The 11,736-nt window shown below is 42.0% G+C and overlaps 1 protein-coding gene across 1 annotated transcript in view; it reads right to left on the bottom strand.

Moving 5' to 3' along the window:
- Positions 1–1,482: 1,482 nt before the first annotated feature.
- Positions 1,483–11,736, bottom strand: part of LOC117499643 (striatin-like) — a 29,295-nt gene continuing 19,041 nt past the window's right edge. Inside the window, exons 5-17 of the mRNA XM_034152171.1 lie at positions 10,934–11,098; positions 10,400–10,535; positions 10,152–10,314; positions 9,093–9,203; positions 7,135–7,281; positions 6,880–7,016; positions 6,107–6,282; positions 4,984–5,031; positions 4,771–4,892; positions 4,525–4,692; positions 4,293–4,433; positions 3,394–3,582; positions 1,483–3,069 (exon numbers count right to left, since the gene is read on the bottom strand). Coding sequence (XP_034008062.1) covers positions 2,900–3,069; positions 3,394–3,582; positions 4,293–4,433; positions 4,525–4,692; positions 4,771–4,892; positions 4,984–5,031; positions 6,107–6,282; positions 6,880–7,016; positions 7,135–7,281; positions 9,093–9,203; positions 10,152–10,314; positions 10,400–10,535; positions 10,934–11,098 — 1,873 coding nt within the window. The 3' untranslated portion in view covers positions 1,483–2,899. The remainder of the gene's footprint in view (positions 3,070–3,393; positions 3,583–4,292; positions 4,434–4,524; positions 4,693–4,770; positions 4,893–4,983; positions 5,032–6,106; positions 6,283–6,879; positions 7,017–7,134; positions 7,282–9,092; positions 9,204–10,151; positions 10,315–10,399; positions 10,536–10,933; positions 11,099–11,736) is intronic.

The following is an 11,736-nucleotide window of genomic DNA, read 5'->3' as shown; positions in this document are numbered from 1 at the left end:
ATATATAGTTGAAAAACAGTATAATAGGGGACCTTTAATGCAGCACTTTTAGTAAACCCTGCGCATGTTTCGTCAATTTGGTGAATGTTTTCTGAATGCTGCGCATATGTTGTCATATTGTAAAAGATGTTTCTTCCTTTGCATGTGTTTTGGCACATTTGTATTTTTTTATTTGCATCGTTTTTTGAAAGTGCAGTGTGTTTCTCCTTATGCAAGTGTTTGGCGCGTTTGCACCTGTTCGGCCACCGTACTGCTCTTCTGGAAAAGAGCTGCGGAGCATCAAGCATAACATTCATTTGTTAGCAACCAGTGTTTGTAACGACAAGCTTGTTAAAGCATGTAGCATGCTAGGAGAACATACTGTATTTTGGCAAGCCAAAATTGAAAGTCCGCCAGTACACCAGCACCTTTATAAGAAGGAGCCTTATTATAAACTGGTACCACCACAATGATAAACAAACATTAAGTTAACTTACTAGGACATGGTGCTTACAGAGAAATATAGATTTAAAGCTTGCCTAGCACTTCCTCTTATGGCTTAACATTCTTCATAAACTTCATAATATGGTGCTTTTTAAACAATTCTCTGTTAAGAGGATCAACTTTCTTAGAATTGGTGCATTTTAATCTTCCTAATAGGAGAGATTTGATAATGGGGACATAGTTAAAGTTCCTCTCAAAGACTATGGTGCTGATATTGCTGTTGGTATGAGTGTTAGTTGAATTGAGGCTTATGTGAAAGTCAGAAAAATCAACAACACGGAACAAGGACTTGTGTGAGAAGTGAGGAACGAGGAGATTGTATATCTTTGTATAGGTGATCTCTGGAATGACCCATTCGTCTCCTCGCTTCTGTTTTTAACAGTGTGGTAGCTTCTAACTTCGCAGGCATTTCTCCGTTTTGTTGAAAGAGTATTTATGATTTTCTTCCCGTTATGTCCTGTTTGTACATAAGCATATTAAAAGCCTTTCGCTAATAATGTTCATAATTGATCAATATTTTTTTTTGTTGCAATTTTTAATAAAATAAAGAAAATGAAGAGAATGTAAAGTGGCTGTTTTTCATGTTTCTTCTTGGATGTTATTATTGTCAAAATCGCACTCCTTTCGTATTTTTAACTAAATCAGAACACACAAAAATACACATGATTTAAAAAGCAAAGTGATTAACACTTATCGTTATCTCTCATGTCAATGCGAAGATTTGTCCCCAATTCCACTTGGAAATCTTAGGGAAAAAGTAAACTGTTATAACTGAAGCAGTAGCCCCAGAATCACTGAGCTTCTAAGTTTTCTTATGTATCAGTAATCCAGTGTGTGTGTGTTCGTCCATAGATATACAGCAAATAGAAGCTGCTAATGACTAATTCGGTATAAGTTCAATTAGTCAAAATGTATCAAAAAACAGGATCAAGCTGTATCTCATAACGAAACACACAGAATCCATTGAACGTTTGCCAAATGACCAACATCAGAGCCCAGTAAACATTTTACAGCAGGTTTTATTTTGAACATACTTTCATATACAAACCAGTGACTGAGAAAATGGCTCATTTGAAGCTGCACTCTACACGTACAACATCTTGATTGACTTGTCTTTTTTTAAACCCAGGATAGCTTTGTCCTCCAGTAAACTAGAGACATTTCTTTGTCTTCCCTCAGTGTTGGATGGTGAACTCATTATTTCCAAGTAGTCCCACAGTACTGCACTAATTTCTGCTAAACATTGGACTACTGTAAATATCCGGACATGATACATCACATTGTAGTCGAGCATGTCCGCACAATTGGGGAAAACTACATACAGTACAAGCCATTCAATTCACACAAGAGCAAACTGGCCAAAATTAGTTAGTTATTCCTAAAATGGACATCTAGAAGTTTGAATTGTAATTATTTAACCAAGATGGTTTACTTTGGACACATATGCTTGCAATCTTACTTCTGAAGTGTACAGTTACTTGAATCTAACAAACAGGCATTATATTTAATGGTCTGTATCACTCTACCAGCTTTGAAATGCACAAAATTGATTCCCCAACCACACTTATCAAAAAGGAGCACTCAAACTCACGCTGCACAGTAAATTTTAAGACTGAATATATATTTTTGTTTATTATAAGCATTTGTAATTTTACATCCAATGTTAAAATTGACAACATTGTGACCATCCAGCTCCGTTTCTCCGCCGTCCCCTCCCTCCCTGTTCCCCAAAACAAGCTTGTTAAAATAACATTTTTCAAGACCTTTTTAAAGCAAAGGCACATTTGTCAATACGTGTTTTTAAAAAGGAAAAAATAAAGGCAGGCCAGCAAGCAGAGTCAGTCTGGGAAGCAGAGAAGAAGAAGAAGAAGAAGAAGTGAGAGGCTGCCACGACAGCTCCAGTGAGCCTTCAGTACCCCACATTTCTGGAACAACACAACACAAAACCTGACTTGGAGTAAAAGAGCCCGGACCTGGTATGTGAGAGGGTTGAGGGGTCAGGGGGATTTGGGATGAGCGTGAAGTCACGGGGCAGAAGACCGGCTTGAAACCTAATTTATCCACTCCTCGCTCTAACACTTGTCCTGAGCCTGCTAGTTACAGAGGTGAGTCTGTCTGAGGAGGGGGGGTGCTGTGGCGGGTCACACCCAGGCCTGCCTGGATGGTAGAGGGTGGGGGGGGGGGGTCAAGAGAGCAGATTTCCTCCTGACTGCCCTCCCTGCCGACCCTCGTCATGGAGAGTCACGGTCCGTTTTGAGGCTACATAGTCTGCCAGTGGGACAAGAAACCAGTGGGCTGTGAGAGGTGGGACTGGACCCCTGCCTGAAGGTCCTCCCCCCCCCTGTGTCTCTATTGGTCCCTGATCATGGGAGGCTGAGTCCGAGAGCGGGGCTGCAGGGGGACACGCAGCTCCGCGTCATACGAACACTTTGGCGAGAGCGTCGGCCCCGGCGCTGGCGATGTAGCATTTAGTTGGATGGAACGCCACGTCGTGGATCGACTCGTCAAACTTCTTTCTGTGAGCCGTGAACTCCTGGATGCAGGTTTTACTATCCAGGTTCCACAGACGGATAGAGCAGTCATGACCTGCGAAACGACATGACCAGTTATATAACATTCATTTGTTTTCTCTATGGATGAGTGTTAAACTGATTACAAGAGATCAGACTGTAAAAGTATAGACATTTTTATAAAGGCACACTCCGGATCCACTTTACATTATAGTGACTGAATCATCTCTGTTTATTCAGCAGGTAGGTAAAAAATGATATACAAAGTGTAACATCAATCAATCAATCAATAGGATACGGCTGTAATAGGCCTAAGGCCTTTTAGTTGCTCATAAATAAGTAGATCACTGTTCTTTATATACTATGTATACATATAACATGTATATGTTCTGGTACTTACTGCCTGACATGAGGTACAGTCCGTTGGGGTCTACAGCTAAGCTTGTGACAGCGTCCAGGTGAGCCACCATGGAGTGAATCATTTTCCCACTGTTGTTGTCAAAGAACTTGATGTGTCTGTCCTCCTCCGCGGTGATGGTGATGGGAAGAGTCGGGTGGCTGAGGACCTTATTGATCTGACAGGGAGTGCCTGGTGGAAACAGATAAGCACGTTAGACGTCACACAGCAGGAGAGGGAACTCAGGGGGGGGGCAGTCCATCTGGATGAGATCAGTAGCTGAAACTGTCTGAAAGCATTATCTCCAAAGGCCATCTGATCAGTCTCATATTTATATAACCGATTTATATTTTTTTGCTGGTCAAATACATTATTCATATGACGCATACGCAGCATTGGTGTGTTCAAGTCAACGTTTTGAAGAACATTTATATAGCCAATGTTATCTCATGAAACATTACAATTTTCCATGAGATAAAAGTCACAAAGATGTTTGGGTATTCTGTACATTTTTTTTCTTAAAAAAAAGTTATAATGGACAGGTCAATAATGTTGGGAATCGCAATGCATTTCGAGTAAAGTGAGTAAAACTACAAATACAATAAACATTGTTATATTATGCACAATTAGGTCTTACTGTATTATCTTTTTTGGTCAAAACACAGAAACACATTTTAGGTCAGTAGATGTGTCTGCTTATGATTTCCTTTCCTATAGCTGCCACTAGATGTTACTCAAGAGCCATATTTTCTGACTCTACTTCCTCTTCATTGCTGAATTCAACACGTGGTATATAGTTTATAGTATAGGGTGTTTTTTATTATTATTGTAAGATTAGAAACCAATGTAAAATGGTACTGATCGAGGTCTAAATGCTGCAGCCTTTAACTTGGCAAACCTACCCGGCTCCAAGTTGGACTCGAGACTGAGGACCAGCTGGCGGGTCTCCATGTTGAAGAGTCCGATCTCTCCGTTAGTGAAGGATGAGACCAGGTGGGCCGGGTCACTGGATACCAGGTCTACTGAGGAGGGGATCCCCAGCTCTGGGACACAGAAAGACAGATACATTAATGTTGACTATTCAACTTAAGCGAACATTAGGAAAAATAAGGTCATAATACACGTTTGAAGTACTTTTGTCTTCGTTGAATACTGCGAGGGCGGGGGAGGTGGTGTTGGCGTCCCACAGTCTCACAGTCCCGTCTGCAGAGCAGGAGAGGAGGCGCTGGTGTGCGCTGCTGTACACCAGACCCCACACGGAGTCGGTGTGTCCGCACAGCGCCCCCCGCAGCATGGACGGGTCTGAGGCAGAGAGACAGTCAGTGACAGTGATCAGATTGATCAATCCTCTGATTCAAACCAAACACACGGCGCTGTTACCGTAGGAGTCGTAGGGGTCGATGTTGGGGTTGGGGGTGTTCCAGCACTGAATAGTCCCGTCCACCCCTCCGCTGAAACACTGCTCCCCTGTGCTGCTCATCACCACACTCAGCACAGCCCCCCTGTGGTTTCAAATGATAATCAATTAGCAAAACGACTCTTCTAATGCTTTGATGGATAAACATGTATTTTATGTATGCGCAGTGTTTTTACCTGTGAGCCCTGAAAGTGTAGATTGGTTCCACATCTAAAGATGCACTCCTGCGGACAAACAATGTGTTCATTAATGGAACAGAAAGAACATGAAAAACAACAATGCCAGCTTTAAAAGAATAATGTTTAACGTTGTTGCAGTAAAATTGATTTTTTTAAAAGACTAGCTTTACGGCGTATCTTTTATTGAGGTGTGTTCTTAAATTACCCTTAAATGTTTTCAAAAATGTTCAAACTCTGGGAAATTCTATTCAAGGTAACCGTCCATTTCAATTGGTCCCCTTACATGACGTCCTATCCCCCCTTTATGCATGCGACAGCAATGTGGTTGTCTTTCAGAAAGTGTCATAAATGTACTTCTTTATCGAATTGAAAACTACACTTTTAAAAAAGGTACGATCTTGTTACATTTAAATAATAATAATTATAACTATATACGTATTTATATATAAAGCTAGGAGCCTATTCTAGCAGTCTGCCTAACAGTGTAGGATTTAGACTGATTTCTAACATGAAACTACTATCTAGTATCTTTTACTAGTTTAATGCAAAGTGTCTTTGCTTTGGAGACCTCTGTAGATATTCGGCTCCCGTCGAAAATCCTCTGAACAATTAAAAAAGAAGAAATCCTATGTGTCCTACAATGATGAGAAAAAAACATAGTGTGTGTCGAAGATCAGATTCAAAATGAAAGTTGGTGAATTATTTCAAGACATCACTGCTTGTTCAATTTCCTGCTATTGTATCATGCTGTTTCATTGAACTAATACCCCTGAAACAACATCAGACTGTGTGTGGGCAGCAGAGCTGTGACTTGATGTAATGAGTCTTGTGTCAGTTCTTTGTCACATGGGGACCGTTTCCTCCAGCTGAATGGTGTCATAGAGCAGATACAAAGACAAGCTTTCCTCCTTATGGGACTGTAGAGTTTCCCTCTAATGATGTTCTCTCTGCTGCTGCAGGTTTAAAGACACTGAATCAAACACACTGATGCTGAGTACGAGTGTCTCTAACTGAGCTGATGAGGAAGGAATGGACAGATACTGTAGATTTCAAGCTGTGTGTTGTCTTCTCCACCAACAGCAGGAATCACTAAATGGTTGTATTCAACTTGTGTGCTTACTTTTTGGCAGGAGCGGTCTTTTGAAGGTTCCACATCTTGAGTGTGTGATCCTCGGAGGCGGTGACCAGGACGGGCTCCACCGGGTGAAAGGCCAGAGCGCGAATCCCGTCAAAATGGCTCCGCAGAGTGAATTTGGGGTTCCATGTTTTTCTCATGGCATCTTTATTGTTGCCAATCTGAGAGGGAGAGATCAAATCAGGAACCCAACAACAAATTATATGTGTTTTTATTTATAATGAGAACTCCTAAAATAATCCATAGCTGCACATTTTTGTCAATGTGATATAGCTTTTCAGCCTTTGGCCATATTATATAACACAAAAATTGAACATAACATTTTCTTTACAAATTTAGATGAAAGGAAGGCATTTCCCAAAAAGTGATTTCCTGAAGTCTTATGTAGAAGGTGATCTTTCGATTACAAAGATTTCATAAAAAATACAAGACATTTTTATGTGACAGCTTTTATAGCTACACTCATACTACACTCAATATTCCAAATAAGTGTTTTGCTTAATGTTTTTGTGTATTGAATGTGTAAGCCTTAAAATGGACATTGCACTAATACTTGACTTCCCTGCCGCTGTCTATAAAAATAGCAGTTTGACACACAGATGGAACGTTTTCAGCATGTGATGTGACTTCGCAAATTTTCCACAGGTCACAGGCAAGAGGTGGGACAGCTGTTTTACATGAGAACATAAACATACATTGTTTTTCCCCAGATAAATTGTCTATTGGCTCTTAACTCCATTCTGCCTCTTCCTACTCACATCGTACGCCAGACTGTCGGCCTCGTTGGCCACGGTGAGTCCAGCCAGCTCCCCCAGGCCCAGCTCGCTCTCCATGGCCTCGTCTGCGCCCATAATGAAGGACTTCCCCGAGGTGGGCGGGAAGGTCAGCGCCTCAACTGGGGAAAGAACAAACGAATAAATACATAAACCATTGCTGATAAGACTGATGGAGGGGATTTAAGCACATCTTACAAAAACATAACACTTAATCACAAAACGTTCTTTCTGGAGTACCTTCATCCGGTCGGTTCCCCTCATGCTCGTTGAACCGGACCGCGTTGGGTCGGGATTGGGGGCTGGATGGTGGGGGCTGCATGTGGGACAGGTCCTCGGCATCCCTCAGGTTAGCCAGCATGTCCTGCAGCTTGGACCGGTTTGGTCCTGTTTAACGAAGCAGGTCAACAGTGTTAGCAAACAGACACACAGTGATGGAGAGCGGAGAGAGAGCGAAAAAAAAATATGAAAACAATACAATATTTCATTACAAAGCTGTGAGTGCAAGCTGAAAAAGAAAATGAATATGGGAGGAAAAGAAGCACTGCAAGGGAAGAAAACAACTTCATAAATGATAGTTTGTAAAAGAAGAGAAAATGAAGGAGTCAGCACCAGAGTTCTTGTTAGATGAGTGGAAAAGGTAGAAAAAGTGTTGAGATATGTTTATCTTCAAGTGTGGCAGAAGCATTTAGTGACATAAGTCTTTCTGGGCCTTTAGAATCAAACCTGAGGCAATGAAATACAGTATACCAAAAGAACAACTGCTCAAAAAACTCACACATGAAAGTGATAAAAGTACCAACACGGTGTGAAGATCAAAAATAGACTCCTGCCTACACCAGAGGAGGAGAAAGCCAGGTGTAAAAAGGTGGTGTTGAGATTAAATACAAAAGTGAGATGAACCGAGGTATTGGATCTCATGATTCAATCATAGTTAAATAAAAAGAACAAAAACCCCGAAATGCAGAGCTTGGTGTGAAATCTAAGAGCTCTCTAACTGAATGAGGCTGAAGTGAGGCTTCATTCTGAGCGCAGTAGTATTCAGCCGAGTGACTTCACGGAGAAAAAGCTTGTAATTGCCATCAAATTACAACAGCAGAAACATTACTGTCGTATCAACATGGCTGACAGATGAAGATGAATATGGTGTATTATTATGATTTGAGGACATACTGATGTAGGAAACAGATGATTGTGGAGATTAGCTCTAGCCCAGATTAGGGCTGAACGATTAATCGTTTTTAAATCGAAATCGCGATTTTAAATGATGCAATAAAAAAAATCGCAAAGCCTGCGATATTTTTTTCTTTTTTCTTTTGTGTCAGTCATCCACACCAATCAGAAGTGCTGTGCTCCACATGTACGAGCCATTGTTAACCAATCAGAAGTGGCCCATGATAGAAGGTGATAGACAGATTGATCCAATCACCTGCCAAGTATTTTTGAAAGTGCCTGCCCTTTTCCAAATGGCTTCCAATGGAGCTTTCCTCGATGGTTTGGTGAAACAAACCACCTGAGTCAGGTTAGTAATGCTCCATCACATGTATTACATCTATTACAGGGTGAATCTTAAACTGAAGCTTGACTTTAAAGCAACCCAACGGAAGTTTCATGTAAGTTTAGTTCTTTCACTCGTAGCTCGGGCTGTGGGGGTGCTAGAGACGGGAGCACGTTGATACGACCTTCCTAGCCGGAGATATGGCCGCATTTTACAATAAACTTCTGTTGGGTCGCTTAAAAACAAAATCGCAAATCGAATCGCAATCGCAATATCTGTCAGAAAAACCGCAATTAGATTATTTCCCCAAATCGTGCAGCCCTAGCCCAGATAAGACAGGGATGGACATGTCAGCATGACTAACTCACATAAATGTCTGACATTTGACAGCGTGAAGAAGATGATGAATAGAAAACAAAACAATTAAACAGGACAGAGAATCATGCATCAGGGGGTTTGGGTAGGGACATAAAGGGTGACAGATTTTGTACATTCACAAGAAGACAGAGGGGACATTCAGTGTGAAATGATAGACAAAAGGACAGAGCAATGCTGAGTAGAAGGCATAATAAGGAGCAGCTCAAGAAGGAGATGAGAATAAAGCAGCCAAGATGTTTTTGTTTTTGATTCGAGGCTTTTTTGGCTGAAAGTCTACAGAGAGAGGAGGAGGAGGGAGGCAGCGGCGCCCCACAGGACTTACTCTTCACCCCCTTTTTCCCCTTGCGCTCCTTTCTGTACTCCTCCTTGAGTTTGGTTATCATGCCCGGGTCCACGTCCCAGGCCTCAGAAATGGGACCTTGCTCGTCCTTCTCTACACAGGGGGAACAAAACCAGACCGAGAGGCTGTTGAGGAACTGCTCTGGTCGAGGCCCGAGTGGAGGGGCCGGGGGGTGAGGTGCAGAGACCTTTTCTGTAAGCAGGCCACTACCACCTCAGTTATATCAGACTCATAACTATTTAGTGTAATCTTTTTACTTTTTTCTTTAGTGCTTGGAGGGAAGTGGATGTCATGTTTAGAATTCTTTCATTTGAACATGTCATGATATATCTAAGGAATTGTAGGGGAAACATACAATTATCTGTTATTTCTCTGCTTTAATTCCCCTTTTTTGGTCAAATACCAAAAGACTAAATATAGGGCTGATGGCATTTTCAATCCCAGTTGAAAACTAAACCGTTGGCATCACCCTTTAAAATATCCTATCAGTTAAGTCCCAGATTCCCTACTCTCCTCTGTCAAGTCTCCATTGTAATCCCCAACTTCCCCATAAGTCATCACACCCAAATTGAGTAATTATGTCCAATCATAAAATCCTCAGTGTGAAATCTTTGTGAAACCAAATTGTTGTACACAACTGAAATGCTCAAACCCACGTTCAAATACAAAGAAACTCCTCTGCATGACATCAACCCCATTTTGTGGCTTTGGGTCTAAGGACCAATGAGACTCAAAGTGAATCATGTTGATTTGCTGACAGGGGAGTGGAAGAGACATAGTGGTCACGGGCTGGCTATGGGAACACACAGTGGAAGAGATCACAAACTATGGGTTAAACAGAGACACATCAAAACATCATGATTTATGACCACAGCATGATATGTGAATGACAGGAACTCCATGAACAGTCACCAAACTATAAAAAGAAGAAGAGAATTAGCAAGGAATGTATAACTAGGAATAGGAACTATAACTAAACCTGTGATAGTGCTTTTCATAGGATCCCAACTCTCCTCTTTCATTGAAAGACTCCTGACTCACCCCAGTCTGTTCCGTCCCCGTTGCCTCTGGACTCCGGTGAGGTGTCCATCTCGTCAGGACTGGACAGGAAGTCAAAGCCCTTCATAGCCTCCTCTGTGTCAGGGTCCTCGCTCGTGTCCATACTGGCCGGCGTTATTGACGACGTGGGCTTCTTTCTCAGGATCTTGGGGAAATAATAATGCTTACCGTTATTAAAAGCATAGCAACAATTCCTGAGTGCACAAGTTGAGGGCAGACCGTTTCCTTACCGTCCTGGACTCCACATTAGGCCTGTCCCTCCCGTCGCTGTCCTCATCATCATCATCATCGCTGAACTCTGCTGCAGCATTCTCGATGAACTTGAAGGCCTCCAGGACAGCGCTGGTGTCAGAGAGCTCAGCTTTCCTGTGGAGGAACAATAATGCATACAATCAGAATAATATGCTACAGTGATAATACAAAGTAGTTACATATGAACTGATTCACCCAATCAGTCTTAAGTGCAACACACATGTAGCAAACATTGGTATGTGGAACTTTATGGCCACGGTGCGACTTTGGGCTGTCCTTAACAAAACTTCAAAATCAATCAAAAAATGTGGACTTCAAAAACGACAGAAGACACAAAAACTCATGTTCGATTTGAGGCTTCACAACCTCCACAGTGACTCAGCATGATGATCAATGCTTGTTTAAAGTTTCACTACATTTAAGACATGAGCCACACTATGTTGAATATGATGGACTTGTAACTATTGTTGTAGTAGCCGAGTCTATAGATAGCTTTAGGGGAGCGTACTTACCCTCTGCCGCCCTTTGTTGATGCGTCTGTCCCGTTGACTAAAGGCTCAGTACTGGTCCGTTCCCCCGTCCTCCCGCCTCCGTCCCCGGCTAGTCCTAGCAGCGCTCGGACCCGCTGGGACTTCACATCTAAGATGGTGTCTGTGTAGCCCACCTCCTGCAGGTACCTGGAACAAGGTTAATGAACTTGGTTACCAATGCTATAGCCCAGATTATTGTGAAATGAATACAAGCATATCTATGTAAAGTGTGGAGAAGAAGTTTGGATGAGAAGATGCAAAAACATTGAAGTTAGTCTTTCATAATGCTGCAATAGCCAATAAATTAACAATTTGATAACAATAATGAATACTTTATTTACTCTGAAGACAACAACATGGTTAGAGATGAGGAATAGTCGAGTACTTGTGACTGTCTAAAGTGTTATGTCCTCTGGCAGTAGTCTAGCTGATGGTATCAGCTTTTTTGTAGTATTACAGTATTACACCGATGTAATATACAGAAGCTCTAAATTTGAGCGGGCATCTGACTGAAAGGGAACGGTGTCTCAGCACATAATTGATCTGTCCCTTGACACAGAATCGAGAATGAATTGGCTGCATCATCAGCCGGCATGTTAGGGCAGATGATGTGTGAGGCTGCCCGATGGCGTCTGGTTTATTTACACACACTGACTGTAGAGTTGGCTGACATGATAACTAAACTTCCCTTAGCCTGCTGGGTATACCAGAGAAAACAAAACACAGAGCATGTAATGACAGCTGCAGCCCATGTGGGGGAGCTCATACACATTCTTTTTGGGCCA

This window comes from Trematomus bernacchii, unplaced genomic scaffold (assembly GCF_902827165.1).
Source record: "Trematomus bernacchii unplaced genomic scaffold, fTreBer1.1, whole genome shotgun sequence".
NCBI classification, from domain to species: Eukaryota; Metazoa; Chordata; class Actinopteri; order Perciformes; family Nototheniidae; genus Trematomus; species Trematomus bernacchii.
The sequence above is the reverse complement of the archived record's forward strand: the minus strand, read 5'-3'. Positions and strand labels throughout refer to the sequence as shown.